Source organism: Bidens hawaiensis, unplaced genomic scaffold (genome assembly GCF_021521415.1).
Source record: "Bidens hawaiensis isolate Kalapana, Puna unplaced genomic scaffold, B.hawaiensis_p1.1 tig00001299_1, whole genome shotgun sequence".
Classification (NCBI taxonomy): domain Eukaryota; kingdom Viridiplantae; phylum Streptophyta; class Magnoliopsida; order Asterales; family Asteraceae; genus Bidens; species Bidens hawaiensis.
Genome location: NW_027491074.1, coordinates 1,331,597 through 1,348,417, shown reverse-complemented (window position 1 = coordinate 1,348,417; position 16,821 = coordinate 1,331,597). Strand labels below are relative to the sequence as shown.

General features: G+C 37.1%; 1 protein-coding gene across 1 annotated transcript; it reads left to right on the top strand.

The window, feature by feature from the left end:
* Positions 1 to 10,480: 10,480 nt before the first annotated feature.
* Positions 10,481 to 16,593, top strand: LOC143570946 (uncharacterized). Its single transcript, XM_077056455.1, has 4 exons — positions 10,481 to 10,793; positions 11,003 to 11,188; positions 16,519 to 16,528; positions 16,587 to 16,593. Exons 1-4 carry the CDS (start codon positions 10,481 to 10,483, stop codon positions 16,591 to 16,593), a joined length of 516 nt encoding a protein of 171 aa, XP_076912570.1.
* Positions 16,594 to 16,821: the final 228 nt, after the last annotated feature.

Below are 16,821 nucleotides of genomic sequence, written 5' to 3'. Positions count from 1 at the left end.
AAAACTGGGTTTTTTCTCCTTCAACATGTGATTTTCTATCATTTCATGCTCTGCTGCCTGCAAGAATGATATTACATCATCCAACTTAAAGTTGGGAAAATTTACCATTCACCAGATAAGAATGTGAGAAGTTTCTTGTTTAGATCAAAATTAGAGATCTGCAGATCTGTCGGTACTATAGTCATGAATCTTTGAAGAACTGACTTCAATCTCTCACCCTCCTTGAACTTGAACCTGTCAAGTTGTTGTTTCAATCTATCCTTCTTTATATCCTTTAACTCGACATTCCCCTCAAACATCTCAACAACTGCATCATACATTGCTTTAGCACTTGTGTGATGATTCACACTAGTCAAAATCTCCCAAGAAAGTCCTAACTTCAACATGGACAAGGCTTTGTCATCTCTTTTCTTCATTTGCCTTTCCACAGTAGCATTATTGTTTCGGTGCAAAGATGGAACATAGGGTCCATCTTTAATGGAATTACACAGTTTCGTATCATTGTAGTTGAAGGCAGCCTCAAACAGGACTTTCCACTTGATATAATTTTCTTGACCATGCAATCTTCGTATCTTGTTAGTTGAAACCTCTTGTTCATCCATATCTTGATTTCTCTTCAGATCTGAACTCAGTCACGTGGAACCCCTCCAAGCTTCAAACTTTGACACGTAACCTTCAATCTCGTGGCCTTAAGAGAGCTTACGAAGCTTTGATACCACTTGTCAGGACCGGACCTATTACAAAACCTATAGAGGTTGACAAGAGCACACTAGATCTAATAACCCAAAGGCCTCTTGAATATACCGTCTAAATCAATATATTCAAAGAGTGGGAACAAAGATTTTAAATGGCAATAAAGATTCAGTAATATCAATAAAAGCAGTAGACAAAGATTCACAATATTGATGTATCGTTTAAAGAACAGTGACTTAATGTTGCATAGAATGTCTAGGGTTTCGTGACGGCGGCGGTACGAGGTAGCACTAAGAGGAATATTTTCTCTGGTGGTTATGCTCTCTTAATCCGTAAATACTCTTCGTTTTACATGGGTAACCTAGGACTCTATTTATAGGTCCAGACGTTTCTTCTAGAAACCCTAATGATTACATAATGAATGCAAAAATAAATACAAGTGTAAACAAGTCTTCGAGTATGATAATTCTCTGTCGAGCAGACTTGTAATGCACAGCATGCTTGAAACAAATCTTTGAACAGACTTTACTTAGAATATTTTCAGTAGAAAATATTCTACTCTAGCAGACTTCAATCTTCATGACTTATCCTTGCTTTGCTCGAATATGTCCCACGAGCAAGCATGTTCTTCTCAATCTCTTCTATCTTGCCTTGTGACCTATTGTGAACAATCTTCAGCATACTCGAGTGTGAAGCTTGCTAGGATTGAACTATGCTCAAAGTTAGTACTTAGAAAATTTGAGATCCTCCTTTATTGTATACATGCTCGACCCACCAATGTGCTCGGAAGACTTGGTTTAAGCTGGATAGATCAAGTTGTTTGCTCGATTGGCAATCCATACTAGATGAAGAACATCCTTGCTTGACGAAGTGTAGCTTGCTCGAAGCCTTCAACACTTAGAAGAAATTCCAGAAGATAGTCTTATGAGCATAAGACATCATGCTCGAGGTAGTAAAACCATGCTCGAACGTCCAAGCTTGCTCGAAGTCCATACTTAGCCATTTCTTTGAGGAGGTCGAGAAGATTCCAATCTTCCTTGTAAATTTCCGACTCAACAACTCAGGAACAAAGGTTTCGGTACCATTGGAGATGCAAGATACGAAGATCACTCACCTTTGTTTTGCTAATAATCTCCTGGTTTTCTCTTATGCCGATGTGCATTCCATAAATGTCATTAAAATGGCACTTGAAGAGTTCAAAAATTGTTCTAGGTTGATCCCAAACCTGAATAAAAGAACTATGTTTTTTTGGTAATGTCCTTAATCATACCAAGGTAGAAATAAAAGCCATCCTTCCCTTTCGAGTGGGCCAACTTCCAGTTAGATACCTGGGAGTTCCTTTATTATCCAAAAGATTATACTCAAATGATTGCAAGCATCTCATTGATAAGGTGAAGGTAAGGATTGGGGACTCGAAGAACAATTTCTTATCATTCGCTGGGTGGCTTCAATTAATAAATTCATTTCTAGCTTCATTACAGGTTTACTGGGCTTCAGTGTTTACATTACCAAATAGCATTATTAATTGAGGGACTAATGCGGAAGTTCCTATGGAGTCAATCTGGCCAAGCCATAGGTAAAGCTAGAGTAGGTTGAGAAGAGGTTTGTAAACCAAAGTGCCAAGGAGGACTAGGGATTAAGTCCCTAAAAGATAGGAACACGGCTCTGATTGCTAAACATATATGGAATATTGTTTCTCAGAAGGAGTTCATATGGGTTCGGTGGATTAAAATGTACAAACTTCAAGGTAGAAATTTTTTGGACATTGGAGTGGAGGATGGTGCTTGTTGGAGCTGGAGAAACATCTTGAAGAATAGGACTTGCATCGGGAAACATTGTGTAACCAAGATTGGAGATATGACTCAAATATCTGCATGGTTTGATATGTGGCACCCGTTAAGTCCTCTAGGCGAAATTATCACAAAAAGGGAAATTTTCAGAGCGGGTCTTTCATTGGAAACTAAAGTGGCTGACATCATAAACAATGGAAGGTGGAATTGGCCGGAGGAGTGGAGGGAAAGGTTTGCTTTCCTGATGATTTTGAGCCTCCAACGATAGAGAATGGCGAAAGAGACAAACTTGAATGAAGGGATAATGATGGGCAAATGGTATGTTTCTCCACAAGCCAAACTTATGGTGATATATGTAGCAACTTGCCTAAGGTCGGCTAGCATAAAATCATATGGTTCTGCCAGAATATACCTAGGCACGCGTTCATCCTTTTGGTTGGCAATCAGGGAAAGGCTTTTAACTCAAGATAGAATGTGGAGATGGGAAAGAAATAAGGATGACCTCAATTGTGCTTTTTGTAATAGCCAACATGATAGTCATGCACACCTATTCTTCGAATGTGAATTCCCGAAGAAAATATGGTGTGAGGTGAAGAAAATTGCTGAGTTTAGTAATCCCCCAAATGGATGGCAGGACTGTATCATTTGGAGACTAGTTCTTGGAGCCACGGTTTACTTCATATGGTAAGAGAGAAACAAGAGACTATTTCAGAGGAGTAGAAGGAAGTGGGAGGAAGTAATGGAGCTGATCAAAGATTCTGTCAAGCTTAGGCTATGTCAAGCTTAGGCTATGGGGTTTGAAAATCCGAGATACAAAAGGTTCGATTGAGGCAAGCAAAGTATGGGGATTCAGAGTGATTCAGAGGCCTGCTAGCAAGAGAAGAAATGACAATTAAGCTGACGGTGAATAAATATGGTAGGGTATACAGAAGGGATACATGCTGTTGGAATAGATATGCTGGTAGTTATGTTGAAGATCACTATATCTATAAGGGTAGGATAGTAAAGCTACTGGCAAACCAAGAAATATACCCTGCGGGTCTCCAACACAACCCGCAGATTACCATTGAGCATCCGCGGAAGGAACCCGCGGGCCACACAAAGGACCCCACACGCTCAAGGTCCTCACGTGATATGGAAAAGTAGTTGTAACAAACTGCTTCTAGAAGATTTTCCCAACATTCCCTGATAGCGACATCAGCCAATGGAAAGATGACACCTGGACACCTGGTAACCGTCCCCAACGTGGCCAGGCTGTCACATCCAATAAGCGCTCGACACATGTCCATTCAGGCAGATATGGAAATATCTTGATAGTGACAACTCCACCAATCACCTTCCCTCCACCTTCGGCTATAAATACTCGAATCATCTCCATGAGTTATTCATTCACTCTCACACGTTCATAGCAATTACTTGTATTCGTACATATTTCCGATAAAGACCATACTTATTCTCACACCAGAGAGTGGTTACGAGAAGACCCCCCATCGTGTCCTTCTCGTGACAAGACTCACGGTGTTCAGTTTTGCAGGTAGTTGATCAGAATCTGACATCATCAAACAATCAGTAGACTCACACTGGGGGAATCGTAGACTCGGACTATCCAGTTCGATTCTATGCTTCTTCGATATCCTTCATGTATCAAGTTGTCTTAAGTTTGTTTATTTATTTAATGTAATATGGTCTGAGCATTTTGGGCAAGGGAAAAATTGGTCAAGTAAAAAGGATTGGGCTGAGGCTAACTATAATTACTTACACATTAACTTCTTTACTGGGTATGGTTTTGTGGGATCAGATGATTTATCTCTAATCTGTTGGGGGAAGATTATGGGTTGGAACTTTATTTGGATGCAGGTCTCTAGCAACAATTTACAACAATGGAGGAAGTAACAAGGTCCCATGCATGAAATTCTGGTAAGTCACGGCGAAATAAGGTGGACTCAATATAACGTATGGGTAGACATCTGCCGCTCGAGGCTCCTCTCCTCTTCAAAATCTAACAGTCAAAGTCGTTTTCATTTTCACATTTATAATCTAGCCATGCCTACAATCGTTAATGAGGATGGGTCTACATCTGAGTGGATATTTAGAGTGCTAAGTAAATTTGTGTCGGGAGGTCGGCTTAACCACAAGGAGAAATGGAAGGACCACAATGTTATGCTTAGGACATTTACACTCTCTAACCATATTTGTTTTACGTTTCTTGCACTTGCCAACATTGGGGAACCTACAACTATTATTGTGTTCTCTATAGCATTTTTTGGTTTTGCACTTTTGAGTCCTCCAATTCACTTGAATAATGAGATCCACTTGGATCTGGGAGGTTGGGAAACAATGGGAACCATTTGGAATAAGGAGAGTAAAAAGCCTTTGGGTAGTCATCTCACTAAATAACCCCTTCCATAGAAAACATATATTTTTTGGTTATTTTTTTACTCCGTTTTTAGGAAATTTAAGCCTTGTTTTAATTTTGGTGGTTAACTGTGCCAGTGCATTAACCTGATTAACCGCTTTTGCGTTGTATTATTGGTGGCTAGGATGGATTTGGTTGGTGGGAAACCAAAAAACCCAGGAGTTTACGGATGGATCACATCATAGTAACTAGGACGTTTGCCTCCACCCCAAATATTTTTTACACTTTTATAGACCTCGATTATGATGTGAGAACCCTTATTAAGATTAGTGACCTTTTTGCTTACATCTTTGAATCAGTCGTGTCTTCCTCACTTGAGGTGGGAGAGGTTGGGCTTTGGGCTACTATTGTATGGAAGATATGGGAGGAGAACTTGAAGCTTGTAAGATACAATGAACATTTTAATAGATGTGGGGGAACCTGGGTACATATTTCATATTTGCTGGTCTCTCTTAATATTCGTGAGACAAAATGGTCTAAAGGCAAATCTTCAAAGCTATCAAGAAAGGTCACAAGGAGAGAACACATACTGATAGAAAGGAGAATGGATGGGAATTTATTTATGATACAAGAAAGAGTTAACGTAAAAACATGCAAGGAAGGTTCTGGGGCTGGTCTAACTAGGAGAAACAAGATGTTTGGGTTATGGTTCTGAAGATCAAGAACTAGGTTTGGAAGTTTCACGCTGGCTGGGCTAAGGAAAATGCATAATGGCCGAATATAGGTTGGGCTGATTAATGGACTCATAAATGATGAAATGCTAAGGATCAAAAGTAGGCCAAAAATGGATGGGCATGAAGGCCGCCACAAGGATTTCGGATTGAGGTATGGGCTAGACCTTGATGTTGTTGCTGGGCCAAAATGGCTGAACAAAGAACATGTCGTTGGGCTGGGCAACAAAAAGAAGAACAAGGGTCGGATGAGTATATGGTCTAGTAACGAAGACATAAAGCTCATGAAGGATAAACGCTACAAGGGAACTAACCCAAGTGTAACGGGAAACATGAAATACGAAAAATGAGCACAAAAATTCACAGGGTAGTGCATCTAGAGTTTGCTTATTTTATTTGTACCTTTTGAATTATGTTTGGTTATGTTATATGCTACCACTATGGACATTACGTGAGTAGCTGTAGATGGTTTTTTTTTTCGGGACTTAGTGTTTTCTAGCAGAGGGCATTTCCTCTTCTAGCTCTAAGTCTTTACCTTTTGTAATTGTTTTTATTTTATGTTAATTTTACAAGGGCAATGCCCTTTTAACAAAAAAAAAAAAAGGAATGAGTGTTCACATGAGCTTGCTAATAAGACAAACAAAAAGAGCACTTAGGTAAACTGAATTAGTGACAGATAAGACAAAAAGGGAAAGAAAAGATGGCAACTGACCATGGCATCATCTCTTTGTTCACTATGACAATCTTTCTGAGGTTGATTGATTTTGTGATTCGAGTCATGACATTTAGAATTTGAAGCCAACCCTTTTTTACTGTCTTCATCCTATCTAACAATCTTTTGAAAACTCGTTTTACTCTCTGCACTAAAATCAAATGATGATTTCATGAACATGTTTTCTTCATCACAATTCATAGTTTTGACTACCAACTCCATGTCTTTAGTTGACCAGTCATTCAAATATGGCTGCCTACACAAGAACTCATCTAGAACATGTTCGGTTTCGTATCATATCTCATTAACAAAACCATCTTCAACTCATCTTCTGTATCTCTTTTAACATGCAATCTAGAGCCCAAACCCTTAAATTTCAATAATTTATCAGGTCTAGCATCAACACCATCCAAAATCCCAGCCCAATAATCATACCCAAAACCAGAAATAGAAATAACCTCCAAAAATTATCTAAATCTGAGTCAGACATGATGTCGAACACTTGGTGACGTTAAAAAAACTCATCTTCATTCTCACTGTAACTACCCATCCTCTTCAATTCTTCAAAATCAAACCTTTGTCAACACAATAACACATCCTCTAACAATCATTAAATATGAAACTGCACTTCAACCAAAAATAGTAGAATTCAAAAGGAAAATTGGATTTTAATAATCCCAACTTAATGCAGTTAGCCGATAATAATATCAACTTAGAAAATAGTTGTTACCGGTCCCAACTTTCACACTGTTTGTTTTCATTGGACCACTGTTAAAAAAACTTAATGGCGTTACGTTTTTTTTTTTCAATTTTCAAATTGATGTTTTAGGACTTTCGTTCAGAATAAGGATACGAGTCGATTGATTTAAAACTTACCTCAAAGGTGGTCCAAACGACTAAATGATGCTTCAATTCCAGTGTGTAAAATTTTAATTAACAAAAATCAAGTTGTTTGAAGCACTGTTTCGAGGTAAGTTTTACATCAACCAGTTCGTATCCTCATTCCGATCAAAAGCCCTAAACCATCAATTTGAAATTTGGAAAAAACTTGACGTCATTAAGTTTTTTTTTAGCAGAGGTCCAATGAAAACAAATTGTGTGAAAGTTGGGACCAGTGATAGCTATTTTTTAAGTTGGGATTATTATCAGGTAACTGCATTAAATTAGGATTATTAAAATCCAATTCGCCAATTCAAAATATAATAACCTAATTTCGAATAGCATAAAAAAGCCCCAAATTTTCTAGGGTTAATAGTAGTGACCTATTTTCCAGTGCCGAGTTAGAACATTACGAGAGGCTAAGAGTTCAACAACACCTGTTATTAATATATAACATAAATTAATATACCTATGTATAATATATAGCTATTAATATACGCCTATTGATATAAACTGCAGGTTTAACTAATTGTAAACAAACTATGTATAATATAAGCTGTAAACAAACTATGTATAATATAAGCTGTATCATACACATATACAATATTGAATTTAGTTTTTAATTCGATTTAAGATTTTTAAAGTCATCTGAAACGGGCTAGACCTCATATATGATTTTGTTTTTAAATTATTATAGATACATTTACAAATCTTACTATTAAGGTTGTGTTTGTTTTTGCTTAAAACATCTGCAGGAGGCTTATGTCTGCGGGCGCACAGACATAGGCTTCTGAAGACTGTTTGTTTGTTTTTTAAAATAAGATCTGCAAACTACTTTTATGGTCTTAAAAAATAAGCTATTATTTAACTTCTTCACGCATCTTCACACTTCTTAACATTCTATCAACACCCAATGTGCAACACCACCACCCATCATGCGCCGCCACCACCACCACCCGTCCACCACCACCCACCGTCTGCCACCACCATCGTCCACCACCACCACCACCACCCACCGTCCACTACCACCACCCACCACCATCCACCACCCACCACCACCGTCTAGCACCACCACCACCACCCACCCGTCGGCCACAACCATCGTCCACTACCACCACCCACCGTCCGCCACCACCACCCACCACCACCACCACCACTACCCACCACCATCCATCACCACCACCACCCACCCGTCAGCCACAACCGTCGTCACTACCACCAACCACCGTCCGCCACCACCACCACCTACCATCCGCAACCAACACCGTTGACCACCCACCACCATCACCGTCTATCCCCACCACCACCACCTACCATCCGCCACCAACACCGTCCACCACCCACCACCATCACCGTCCATCACCACCACTATCCACCGTCCGCCACTACCACCGTCCACCGCCCTCCACCGACTATTTTACTAGTCTACAGACGTTAAATGACTTCTATCTACTGGATATGTATGATAATTAACTAATTTTCAACTTATGCAGACGATACTCAGTTTATAAAACAAACAATATTATATTTTCAGATTGCAGACCTTCAGACCACATCTTCAGTTGCAGACATTAAATCAGATGAAATCAGATTACAGACAGTTTTTGTCTTCAAAAACAAACAGCACCTAAGTGAATCAAACTAGCCATAATACAACATCATAAGCACATTTTCAAAAATCTTTTATCATGCTAGATCACTTTAATAACATTGAACATCACTACATCATGTATTGCAACCCAAAACAGTTAAAAGGACAAAATCAATAGAACACACCTTTAGCTCTTCTCCATTTGGCGATAACACGTCTTCCTCTTACTCTGCTAGATCTCATGAAATCAAATTTAGAATAAACTGCTGGTTTTTGAAAAAACTAAGGAAAGAACATGCTAGAATAAGTGCTCAGGAAAAAGGGTGTGGTTAAAATGATTAAAATCATGTGTGGAAGACTGGAAGTAATCGTGACTGTGACTTACGAGTCAAAAGTAATGATCTGTATTTTAAATTCATATTAGATTTATATAAGTTAGGATCATAAATAGATTAATGTTATAACAAAAACAAAACTGTATAATTTTGGGATATGAGTGGAAACTAACTAAAGTTCAAATCTTTAGGCACATAAGATCAAGAGGATACACAATTATATTTCACTTCTTTTCACATTATATAATCAGAGTCCACCAAATAAAAACACAAAACTGTTATGAATATCTATTAATTCAAGATCAAGATTTACCCATCTAGATCTACCAAGCAAGTGGATGAGCACTTTGTCAAACTTATTGATAATGTCCCATACTACATGATCATCAAATAGTTAATCTTGTCTAGAGAAAAGGTTAATCTTTTGTAGTATAAATACTAGCTCAATGTAAAGGAGAAAATGCACCTCATACATACACATTCATAAGTGATACATTTCACTACTTTCTCTCTTGGATAAATTTTCTAAAGTTCTCAAGTTTTAGCACTAATCTTGTGTTAATTCTTGTAAAATCATAACACGTTATCAGCACGAGCAGCTTATATCCTAATCAAAAAAGGTATTAGGCACAAAGGTATCCCACATAAACATCATAAACACTTATTTAATTTTATACATTATATATATACACACACATATACATATATAAAGTAATACCAATAATAAGTAAGTATAAAGAATGTTATTAAAATTTGACAACAATGAGACTACTAACAATCTAACTTTTATTTATGCATCTAACATTTAATTAAGCATCTAACTTTTACTAACTTTTATTTACGTATCTAACTTTTCGTTATGCATCTAACTTTTATTTTCATCGCAACTAACTTTTATTTATATATGCACGCTAATATTTCAGTTAGAGCTTACATTTATTTATGTTTACTAAAATTTTTATTCTTATTATTGTGCGTACTAATTATATACTTTATAAAATAAACTTCATTTAATATCTTATTTATTATCTTACTTTAAAATAATTAATATTTTATATATATATAACCGTTATGTAACGGCTGTAACGGTGATATAACCGTTAAACGGGTATAAAATTACCCTATAAATTTCCAATTTTCAATCTCATTTCTTTCACCATAAACACTCTTCAACTCAAGATTACTCAAGATAATTTTCAAGAAATGATCCATCTGGTTTTTGTGTTAACCACCATAATACTGATAATCTTATTGTTCTTAATTTGTATCTCCAACCTAAGGAGTTTAATTTTTTCATTTTCCTTTATCTATTTCTAGCTCTACCTTTGTATTTTCTTTCAATTTTAATAAGTATGTAATCCTAATGTTTATCTTATTTGTGTTTAGTAATAAAATGGCAAACATCGCAAAACTTGAATTTCCGGCTCTTAACATCACCGGAGATAATTATATGCCTTGGACGGCACATGTTAAACGACATCTCAAATCAATGGGTGTTTTGAAAACGATAATGGAGGAAAATAATTGCGAAGAACAAGACAAGGCAAAAGCCGATGTCTTCCTCCACAAACACATTGACGAAATGTTACAATTTGAGTATTCAAATTGTGAGGATCCATACGTTTTGTGGAAAGATTTAAAAGCAGATTTGACCATCAAAGGGAAGTTCTACTTCCCACTGCTAGAGATGAATGGAACAATCTCAGGTTCCAAGATTTCAAAAAAGTAAATGAGTATACCTCTACTTTTTTCAAAATATGCTCAACGCTTCGATTTTGCGGGCAAACTGTTACTGAGGAGGATATGTTGGAGAAAATTTTCTCCACATTTCATGCATCAAATATAAATTTGCAACAGCAATATAGGTTGCAAAATTTTAAAAGATATTCCGATCTAAATTCATTTCTCCTCGTAGCAGAAAAGAATAACGAGCTTTTAATGAAAAATCATCAATCTCGTCTCACCGGATCACTAGCAATCCCAGAAGCAAATGCTGCTACTAATAATGATACTAAAGACTCTGGGAAAAAGTGGGTACGAGGCCGTGGTCGTGGCCATTTTGATAAAAGCCATTTTAATGGTCGAAACCGTCTTTTTAAAGGTAATAATAATTGCCGAGGAAATTTTCATGGCCGTTGTAACACCCTAGGCAAATCCCACATCGGCCGTGGACAGAAGAGATCCTTGGTTCATAAGTAAATGCCCCGCCTCTTAAATCACCAACGCGTTCTGGGCTTAATGGTAGTGGACGAGAGGAGAGCTCCACAGTTAAGCGTGCTCAGGTGGGAGTAGTAGCAGGATGGGTGACCTCCTGGGAAGTCTCCACCTAGGTAACCAAAAACAAATCCGTGAGCTCTTCGTGGGCAAAGCGGACAATATTGGTGGTGCGAGAGGCCGGATGTTACAAGTGGTATCAGAGACACTCTTGTGCTGTTCGGGATGGTGGGGCAAACCTCATCAGAGACGGTGAGTCCCCGGGGGTGTCGCGAGGTTCACCTTAGGCAAATCCCACATCCTGGATTGGATGGTGGGGCAAATCTCATTGAGGACGATGAGTCCAAAGGGGGGTGTTTGTAACACCCTAGGCAAATCCCACATCGGCTGTAGACAGAAGAGATCCTTGGTTCATAAGTAAATGCCCCGCCTCTTAAATCACCATCGCGTTTTGGGCTTAATGGTAGTGGACGAGAGGAGAGCTCTACAGTTAAGCGTGAGCAGGTGGGAGTAGTAGCAGGATGGGTGACCTCCTGGGAAGTCTCCACCTAGGCAACCAAAAACAAATTCGTGAGCTCTTCGTGGGCAAAGCGGACAATATTGGTGGTGCGAGGGGCCGGATGCTATAGCCGTAGACATGGTCGTGGCCGAAATCAAAGAACTACCAATTATCACGCTCCACAAAATAACAATTCCAACCAACACAATAAATGGAATGAAGCTGGTAGGTCCGAAAACAATGGCACTTCCTGTTTTAGATGTGGTAGTACAAACCACTGGTCAAAGGCTTGTCACACAGCTCCACATCTATGTGAACTTTACCAAGCCTCTCTCAAAAGAAAAGAGAAGGAAGTGAACCATATGGATAACTTTGATGATCTCGGTGTTGAGCTGAACACTGCAGACTTTGATGTGGAACTCTGAAACAAATGTTGCTTGACCACAATATATGCAACAACTAAGTGTGTTTCCTGCTTGCTTTAATTATGTGTTTTATCTTTAATTATGTGTTTTTCCTTTATGTACCGTTTGTCTTTCAATGAAATAAAGTTCTAATTAAAATATCTTAATGTCTTCGTTATACACTTATTATTTTTCTTAATACTTTCAAGATTAAAATGAACATCAGTGGAGCACATGATCAAACAAATGAAGAAGATATATGTATATCGGATAGTGGAGCCACGCATACTATACTTAAATCAAAAAAATATTTTTATGAAATGAAACCAACAAAAGGGATCATGAATACAATATCAGGTCCTACAAACTTGATAGAAGGAGTGGGAAAAGCTAATTTAGCTTTACCAAATGATACAAAGCTCATTATAGAAAATGCTTTGTTTTCCCCAAAATCAACAAGAAATTTGTTGAGCTTCAAAAATATATATCATAATGGATATGATACTCAATCAAAGACTGTTGGTAATGAAAAATATTTGCATATCATAAGCAAAGATCAGATATTGGAAAAACTGTCAATGCTCCATTCTGGCTTACACTATACACATATTAATGTGCCGCAAGCACATATGGCAGTCAAAGAAAATTTTTGTGATCCTGAGACATTTAACTTATGGCATGACAGATTAGGCCATCCAGGATCTACAATGATGAAAAGAATAATTGAGAATACTCATGGGCATCCATTGAAATATCAAAAGATTCCACAATCGGATAAAATTCCTGTGTGTACATCTTGTTCTCTTGGAAAATTAATTACAAGGCCTTTGCCTGTAAAAGTTGAAAAAGAATCACCTATATTTCTTGAAAGAATTCAAGGAGATATATGTGGACCAATTCATCCAGCATGTGGACCATTTAGATACTTCATGGTTTTAATAGACGCATCAAGTAGATGGTATCATGTCTCTTTGTTATCAACTCGTAATATAGCTTTTGCTAAATTTCTTGCATAATTTATTAAATTACGAGCACATTTCCCTGATTACACTATTAAAAGGGTGAGACTTGATAATGTTGGTGAATTTACATCACATGTTTTTAACGATTATTGCATGTCTGTGGGAATTATAGTCAAGCACCCCGTTGCTCACGTACACACACAAAATGGCTTAGCTGAATCGTTGATTAAACGTCTACAGTTAATAGCTAGACCATTAATAATAATGCTCTTATAAGTTATAAGAGACAAGATGAGCAATTTTTTTGCCGTTATAATTGTTTATTGGATTACATCGAAACAGAAGGCAAGCGGGCAACAAGCTACGCCGCTACCCATTTTTAAATCGCAAAACCCAATCTGTTTGGGGTCATGCAATTTTACATGCTGGCTCATTAATTCGTGTGAGACCAAGTGCAAATCATAAATACTCTCCTCTACAACTTGCCTCTGGCCAACAACCTGATAAATCCCATATTAGAATTTTTGGGTATGCGGTGTATGTTCCTATTGCACCACCACAACGCACAAAAATGGGACCTCAAAGAAGGTTGGGAATATATGTTGGGTACGAATCGGCTTCCATTATAAGATATCTTGAACCTTTAACGGGTGATGTATTTACAGCACGTTTTGCTGATTGTCGTTTTAATGAGGCATTTTTCCCTGCATTAAGGGGAGAAAATAAAAAACAAGAAAATGATGTCTCATGGTATGTACCTACATTGTTACATCTTGATCCAAGGACTAAACAATGCGAGACAGAGGTTCAAAAAATAATGCAATCAATTGCCTGATGCATTTACTGATACAAACAGAATTACTAAATCTCACATACCAGCTGCTAATGCCCCAGCTCGAATTGAGATTCCAAATAATCAAGTAGATAACAAAATGGCTCATGAATCTCAGAAACGTTTGAAACATGGAAGACCAATCGGTAAAAATCCTTGAAAAAGAAAAACTCTTGAAAAGGAAGTTAATTACAAAGTGAATGATCTTGATGAAACATTGAATACTAAAACCTCCCATGAGGAGGATGTTGATAATAATAAAGAAATGTCAATAAACTATGGTCAGACATCTTGTGGAATCAAGATGAAATGGAAAATATTGATGAAATATTTTCTAATTCTGTAGCAAGTAACTTCATGAGGTGGAGATGATGATCCTGACCCAAAATCTGTTAATGATTGTCAAAATAGACATGACTGGGATAAATGGAAAGGCGCTATGTAAGCTGAATTAGATTCACTTAACAAACGAAAGGTTTTTGGGCCTATTATTATTACACCAAAGGTTGTAAGGCCAGTAGGGTACAAATTTTTTGTACGAAAACGAAATGAGAAAAATGAAGTTACAAGATACAAAGCTAGACTTGTAGCTCAAGGTTTTTCATAAAGGCTAGGGATTGATTATGAGGAAACATATTCCCCTGTTATGGATGGAATAACCTTTAGATATTTAATCAGCTTAGCAGTCTCTAAAAATTTAGAGATGCGCCATATGGATGTTGTCACAGCTTACTTGTATGGATCACTAGATAGTGACATCTATATGAAAATTCCTGATGGATTTAAACTCCCATAAGTATTAAGCTCAAAGCCTAAGGAAATGTATTCCATCAAGTTACAAAGATCCTTGTATGGACTAAAACAATCTGGAAGGATGTGGTATAATCGTTTGAGTGATTATTTGATAAGTAAAGGATGCACAAATAATCTTATTTGTCCATGCGTTTTCATTAAGAAGACAACGTCAGGATATGTGATCATAGCTGTGTATGTTGATGATCTAAATATAATTGGAACGCAAAAAGAAATCAATGAAACAATTGCTCTTTTAAAGAAAGAATTTGAAATGAAAGACCTTGGAAAAACCAAATATTGTCTTGGTTTACAGATTGAGCATATGCATAATGGCATACTTGTGCATCAGTCAACTTATACAAAGAAACTCTTAAAGCGTTTCAATATGGACTAAGCAAATCCTTTAAGCACCCCGATGGTTGTTAGATCACTCAATGTTGACAATGATCCATTTCATCCTTGCGAAGATAATGAAGAGATTCTTGGTCTAGAGATACCATATCTCAATGCAATTGGAACTCTTATGTATCTTACTAACTGTACAAGACCTGACATTTCTTTTGCAGTTAATTTGTTAGCAAGATTTAGTTCAGCCCCTACTAAAAGGCACAAGAACGGGATTAAACACATTTTTTGATACCTTCGAGGTACTGTTGATTTAGGCTTGTTTTATCCTAATGATTCAAAAGAAAGGTTAGTTGGTTATGCAGATGCAGGTTATTTGTCTGATCCCCATAAAGCAAAATCTCAAACTGGATACGTATTTAAGAATGGAGGAACAGCGATTTCATGGCATTCACAAAAGCAAACACTTATTGCAACATCTTCAAATCATGATGAAGTTATTGCACTGCATGAAGCTTCAAGAGAATGCCTATGGTTAAGATCTATGTCACGACACATATTGACCTCCAGTGGAATAGAGAAAAATCGAAGTCCAACTCCTATCTATGAAGATAATGCAGCTTGTGTCTCGCAGGTGAAGGAAGGGTATATCAAAAGTGACAGAACAAAGCATATACCACCAATATACTTTGAGTATACTCGGGACCTTATTAAAGACAATCAGATTGAGATGAGATATGTACAATCAAGCAACAACTCAGCTGATCTTTTCACAAAAGCACTTCCCACAGCAACATTCCGGAAACACGTTCATGACATTAGCATGCGCCATGTACAAAGGATGTAACACATTATATACTGCAACTTGAGGGAGAGCTACAAACTGCACTCTTTTTCCCTTAGCTAAAGTTTTTATCCCATTGGGTTTTTCTTTAGCAAAGTTTTTAACGAGGCAGTATTTCAAGACCCCAAAGTTTGCAAAGTGTCATCCAAAGGGGAGTGTTATGAATATCTATTAATTCAAGATCAAGATTTACCCATCTAGACCTACCAAGCAAGTGGATGAGCTCTTTGTCAAACTTATTGATAATGTCCTATACTACATGACCATCAAATAGTTAATCTTATCTAGAGATAAGGTTAATCTTTTGTAGTATAAATACTAGCTCAATGTAAAGGAGAAAATGCACCTCATACATACAAATTCATAAGTGATACATTTCACTACTTTCTCTCTTTACTAAATTTTCTAAAGTTCTCAAGTTTTAGCACTAATATTGTGTTAATTCTTGTAAAATCATAACAAAAACAACTCAAAAAGAGTAGGATCAACATATACATTCAATTGTTAAAGTTATTTCATTTTTAAATATTTTATAGATGCTCAACAGTAAGTCTAGTTTTGTATTTGAGCACAAATTTACAATTTTTTTGCATTATGTTTGCAGACTCTAATATGTATAAATTTGTTAGTAGCCTCAAATGCCATTATTAGTATGATTACTTTAGAAGGTCTTCAATCGCATTCCCACGGAGAAATTCACAAAAATAAACAATTTCTTCACAAAATTGAAAGAGTAGACCTAAATAAATTTGATGAAATTCAAACAATTAAGGACATCAAAATTGAAGAAGTAAATCACGCTTAAAGCACCTTAATCGCCCGACGAACTCAATTCAAGA